The sequence below is a fragment of the Heteronotia binoei genome, chromosome 11 (assembly GCF_032191835.1).
Source record: "Heteronotia binoei isolate CCM8104 ecotype False Entrance Well chromosome 11, APGP_CSIRO_Hbin_v1, whole genome shotgun sequence".
In the NCBI taxonomy this organism is placed as follows: domain Eukaryota; kingdom Metazoa; phylum Chordata; class Lepidosauria; order Squamata; family Gekkonidae; genus Heteronotia; species Heteronotia binoei.
The window spans coordinates 78999652-79005651 of NC_083233.1; the positions used below are offsets into that span (position 1 = coordinate 78999652).

General features: G+C 50.1%; 1 protein-coding gene across 1 annotated transcript; it reads left to right on the forward strand.

Annotated features, from left to right (window-relative positions):
• The first annotated feature begins 1290 nt into the window (after nucleotides 1–1290).
• Nucleotides 1291–2532, forward strand: B3GNT4 (UDP-GlcNAc:betaGal beta-1,3-N-acetylglucosaminyltransferase 4). The gene has a single exon (XM_060249416.1). It carries the CDS (start codon nucleotides 1306–1308, stop codon nucleotides 2395–2397), a length of 1092 nt encoding a protein of 363 aa, XP_060105399.1. The 5' UTR covers nucleotides 1291–1305; the 3' UTR covers nucleotides 2398–2532.
• The last annotated feature ends 3468 nt before the right edge of the window (nucleotides 2533–6000 follow it).

Consider the following 6000-nt stretch of genomic DNA (forward strand, 5'->3'; position numbering starts at 1 on the left):
CAGATTCCTGTTCTGCCTCCCTGGGCTTCCTCTAACCCAGGGGTGTTGAACTTATTTGTTAAGAGGGCCAGATCTGCAGTCGGGTTGGCTGAGCCATGCCAGCCTGGGCCATGTGTGTACCTATTTAAGATTTGGGGAGGGACGGTGGCTCAGTGGTAGAGCATCTGCTTGGGAAGCAGAAGGTCCCAGGTTCAATCCCCGGCATCTCCAAAAAAGGGGTCCAGGCAAATAGGTGTGAAAAAGCCTCAGCTTGAGACCCTGGAGAGCCGCTGCCAGTCTGAGAAGACAATACTGATTTTGATGGACCAAAGGTCTGATTCAGTAGAAGGCAGCTTCATATGTTCATAGGTAGCAGAGATGCCAATTTTATAAAGAACACAGACAAACACACATATTTTGAAAAAACTTAAAACATGCTTAAAACATTTAGCGCTCATTGGTCTTAAAGGTGCTCTTTGTATTTCTCCCATGGGATCGAGAGAACTGGGCAAAGGAAGCTCTGGCTCTTTCCTTCCCCCGGGAGGGGGGGCTGGGGGGGGAGGAGCTTCAGCCAATAGATGGAAGAGCTTGGCTCAGTAGCTCCGCTGTGCAATTGGGAGAGCCTAGCAAAGCAAGCCATTCCTCCCCCCCTCCCTTCCTCCTCAAGGGAGGAGTCTCAGCCAGTGGAGAAAATTGAGATTTTGCTCTGTAGCTCCTGTGCGATTGAGCAAGCCTGGCAAAGCAAGCTGCGATGCAGAAGGAAGCGAGAGAGAGGGAGAAGGAAGCAGATGGCAGCCAGTTGCTTGGGGGCCTGATAGGAGCCCTCCGGGGGCCTGTTTCGGCCCCCAAACTGCATGTCTGACACCCTTACTCTAAAATAGCACATAATCCGGCACCGTAATTTGTCAACATTGCTTTACTGACCACTCACCAGCCACACCTAACAAAATCATCTCGGTCACTGTTGCTGAAAGGGGTGGTTGGGGGGGGGGACTGAGAAAGCCCCCAGCCTTTGCAGAGAATTCCCCTGCTTGCAGCTAGGCTGAAGATCGACGGACCCTCCACCCACAGCAGGGGCAGCATTTGCTGTAGCAGGCAACTGGGAATAGTGGTGTTGCTGGGGACATGGGGGATTGTGTGCACACTCCAAGTGAGAAGGAATCCCTGCTCTTGCACACCCCTAACCTTTCCACCGAAGCGAAATGTGCCCAGATCGATGTCACTTTGGTTCTGTTGCTTAGGTGAGACGGAGCACAAGACTGGTGAGGCTAACAGGGCTGTGTCTTTTAACCACACAGGGTCTCGGGCCTCCCTTCGGTCTCGGAGATGCATCCCAGGATAAGAAAATTCGCCATGTACATTTTCTCCATCTTCTTGCTCGCCTGCCTGGTATACTTGAAGCGAGACACCAAGTCGGTGGTGTCTACAGCAAGCAGGAAAACTCACAAGCCGCCTCAGAAGGATACCTCCTGGTTCCCTGAGCGGGTAGAGCATAGCAAATGCACGCCCGACCTTACCGTTGCCAATTCCTCTACCTCCCTCCCCGAGGTTCACCGCGTCTTCTTAACGTACAAGCACTGCCGGCACTTTTCGACGTTGCTGAAGCCCACCGGATGCGATGCCGACACCTTCCTGCTGCTGGCTATCAAATCCGCCCCCATCAACATAGACCGGCGGGTGACCATCAGGAACACGTGGGGGAAAGACACAGTCATCGGGGGCAAATCAGTGAAGCTGCTCTTCTTGCTCGGTCGCTCGGAGGTCAAGGTAAGGGCTCACCCCCTGCAGCGGCTTTTGGCATACGAGAGTCGGGAATTCGACGACATCGTCCAGTGGGATTTTGTCGACAACTTCTTCAACTTGACGCTGAAGGAGCTGCATTTCCTCCGATGGTGCGCCGCCGACTGTCCGCAGGCCCGCTTTGTGCTGAAGGGGGACGACGACGTCTTCGTCAACACCTACAATATCGTGGCCTTCCTGAAAGACCTAGACCCTCGGCAAGATCTTCTCGCCGGGGACGTCATCAGCAAAGCCCGGCCGATAAGAAACACCAACACCAAGTATTTCATACCTGAATCGATGTACCGAGAGCCTTTCTACCCGCTCTACGCCGGAGGCGGCGGCTACGTCATGTCCCAGACGACGGTGCAACGGCTGCGGTCGACGGTCGAGGACACGGAGCTGTTCCCGATAGACGATGTCTTTGTTGGGATGTGCTTGGCCAAAATGGGGATGACCCCAGTTCACCACTCCGGCTTTAAGACCTTTGGAATCCAGAGGCCTTTTAATCCGTTTGATCCCTGTCTGTACAGAGAACTGATGATTGTACACAAACTGGTCCCGACCGAGATGTGGGTCATGTGGACGTTGATGAAAGACGGCGGACTTAGATGTGCCATGTCAGTAGCTCGCGAATGACAGAAGCGGCGGGAGTGCCTCTAGCAAAAGACAATGCGGCTGAGACTTTGACGGGACTTGGCTTAAACTGTTATTAACAGATAACTTTTTTTAAAAAGACTGATTGTTTATGGTAGGATGACTTTTGCACTGATTCCTTCCCCCCCCCCTCCCACCACCCCAAAGCAATTGTTTACAGAAGTTGGACGAAGGACAGGTCTTGTTTTCTGGTTCTCCCGATCAAGATATGTATCCTGTTGACCTTACTGTATGACTGGGAAAATGAGGTTTCAAACTGCAGGGTCATTCTAGTTGTACAGGCAGTCTAGTTGTACACACGTGGCTCTTGCACACGTATAATGTGGCTCTCAAGCCCCCACTGTCCTGTTGGCCGGCTTGGAGAAGGCATTTCTCTCTTTAAATTGCTTCTCTTAAGCCAAGCCAGCCAGCAGCTTGCAGAATGCATTTAAAGTTGCTTTCTTTCCATGCCACCCTCCTCCATCTATTTCCTTCCTTCCCTCCCTTTCTTCCCTCCCTCCCCTCCAACATCTGACACTCATGTCTTGTGGCTCTCAAACATCTGATGTTTATTCTATGTGGTTCTTATTGTTAAGCAAGTTTGGCCACCCCCAGTCTAGCCAAAGCCAAGCATTTTGCAAATCTGATTGTCAGCAGGAAGGACGGCTGCATGCTGGACTCTTGATGTTGGAATCAGATGGGATTTGTCCAGATTGTGTCTATAATCGTTTGTGTTTGGGGGCAGGCTGCTTCACGGAAGATGCATCCATTCAGAGATGACCGGTAATGCAAGGAAGGTACCTATTCTGCTTTCATGCCATGCTCCAAGTTAAGCCACAACAGAGAGTCACACAGACAGACAGAATGGAGAAAAAAAGCCCAATCGGCTCCATGTACGTTCGGCTCACAACCATGAACATATATATATATATATATATGAACATATGAAGCTGCCTTATACTGAATCAGACCTTCGGTCCATCAAAGTCAGTCTTGTCTACTCAGACTGGCAGCGGCTCTCCAGGGTCTCAAGCTGAGGTTTTTCACACCTATTTGCCTGGACCCTTTTTTAGTGGAGATGCCAGGGATTGAACCTGGGACCTTCTGCTTCCCAAGCAGATGCTCTACCACTGAGCCACTGTCCCTCCCCAACCACTGAAATATTCTTCAATAAAGTCAATTTCACCACTCTTATGTTGCACTTCTCGTTTATTATATAGGCACAAAACAATAAGCCATGAAAAAAGTGTGGAATACTTCAAGTTTGTATATATTTCACACTCAATATTTTTCCTTTCTCAGGCTGCTTACCAAAAATGCTTCCACAGCCGCTTAAAGCTGCAGCGCAGCGCGACAGGATCCGTCGATTTTATTTTTCCCGTTTCGTTTTTTAGCTTTAGCACCGGCATAAGCTTATTCAGTTATCGCAAAAATGTTTCTCTTATATCCAACACTCTACTCTCATTCTTTGGTGATTGGAAAAGAATGAGAGTAGAGTGTTGGATATAAGAAAGACGTTTTTGTGATGACTGAATAAGCTTATGCCGGTGCTAAAGCCTAAAAAGCGAAACGGGACAAATAAAATCGACGGATCGTGTCGCGCCACGCTACAGCTTTAAGCGGCTGCGGAAGCATTTTTTGCAAACAGCCTGAGAAAGGAAACATTGAGTGTGAAATATATACAAACTTGAAGCATTCCACACATTTTTCATGGCTTATTGCTTTGTGCCTATATAATAAACGGGAAGTGCAACATAAGAGTGGTGAAATGGACTTTATTGAAGAATATTTGAACATATGAAGCTGCCTTCTACTGAATCAGACCCTCGGTCCATCAAAGTCAGTATTGTCTTCTCAGATTGGCAGCGGCTCTCCAGGGTCTCAAGCTGAGGTTCTTCACGCCTACTTGCCTGGACCCTTTTTAGTTGGAGATGCCGGGGGTTGAATCTGGGACCTTCTGCTTACCAAGCAGATGCTCTACCACTGAGCCACAGCCCCATTCGTGGCTCTCCAGGGTCTCAAGCTGAGGTTCTTCACGCCTACTTGCCTGGACCCTTCTTAGTTGGAGATGCTGGGGATTGAATCTGGGACCTTCTGCTTACCAAGCAGATGCTCTACCACTGAGCCACAGCCCCATTCGTGGCTCTCCAGGGTCTCAAGCTGAAGTTTTTCACGCCTACTTGCCTAGACCATTTTTAGTTAGAGATGCTGGGGTTTGAACCTGGGACCTTCTGCTTACCAAGCAGATGCTCTACGACTGAGCCACAGCCCCATTTGTGGCTCTCCAGGGTCTCAAGCTGAGGTTCTTCACGCCTACTTGCCTGGACCCTTTTTAGTTGGAGATGCCAGGGATTGAATCTGGGACCTTCTGCTTCCCAAGCAGATGCTGTACCATTGAGCCACCATCCCTCCCCAAGAAACCCAGTCAGTGGTTGTTGTGAGCCAAAGTACACAGAGCCAGTTGGGTTTTTTTTCTCCATGCTTCAAGTTAAAGCATGACTCAGCTTAGGGTGTGGAATCTAACCTTAAACTCGACCTCTCGGAAGAGCATAAACACAAGACTGGGTTGGATCCTTTGGGATCCTGCTGGGGAAACCGATCTCCCGCTGGAAGCCTGGCTCTGCAACAGCTTTAAACCAGCTTTTCCGGCTCCCGTTAGGAATTCTGCAAACTGTGGTTCTCCAAAGGCTTCCTAGCAAAGAATTCCTCATGCCCTACCAAAATGACAGATCGTTACTAGAAACCTCTGGGCAGTTTGGTGCAGTGGTTACGTGTGCAGACTCTTATCTGGGAGAACTGGGTTTGATTCCACACTCCTCCACTCGCAGCTGCTGGAATGGCCTTGGGTCAGCCATAGCTCTCGTAGGAGTTGTCCTTGACAGGGCAGCTTTTGGGAGAGTCCTCTCAGCCCCACCCACCTCACAGGGTGTCTGTTGTGGGGGGAGAAGATATAGGAGATTGTAAGCCGTTCTGAATCTCTGATTCAGAGAGAAGGGTGGAGTATAAATCTGCAGTCTTCTTCTCCACTCCTCCACTTGCAGCTGCAGGAATGGCCTTGGGTCAGCCATAGCTCTGGCAGAGGTTGTCCTTGAAAGGGCAGCTGTTGTGAGAGCCCTCTCCAGCCCCACCCACCTCACAGGGTGTCTGTTGTGGGGGAGGAAGGGAAAGGAGAATGTAGGCCGCTCTGAGTCTCTGGTTCAGGGAGAAGGGCGGAGTATAAATCTGCAGTCTTCTCCTCCTCCTCCCCCGTCCCCGACAATTAAAACATGTCATGTAAACATTCCCTTGAAGCAGAAACTCTCTCGCTTTCCCCTTGACAGTCATGAGCTTTTAGTAGGAAGTCAATTTCTTATTTGGGGCTTTGGCTGCCGCCCTAAAGGCAGAAATCCTGGGCTGTTAATCCAGTAGGGGGTACTAAACATTCCAAGATGCGTGGTCCCGCCAGGCACCAGACTTTACACATTCCCTTTTAACCAACACCCGCACCGGAGCACATTGGGTTTGATACTAATTTCTCACTAATCACGCTTCTCTCTGGCGTTTGTGCTCGAAGACACTGACAACTGCAGGGCGGTCAAGTGGGCACAGTCCCAAACACTGGCCTCC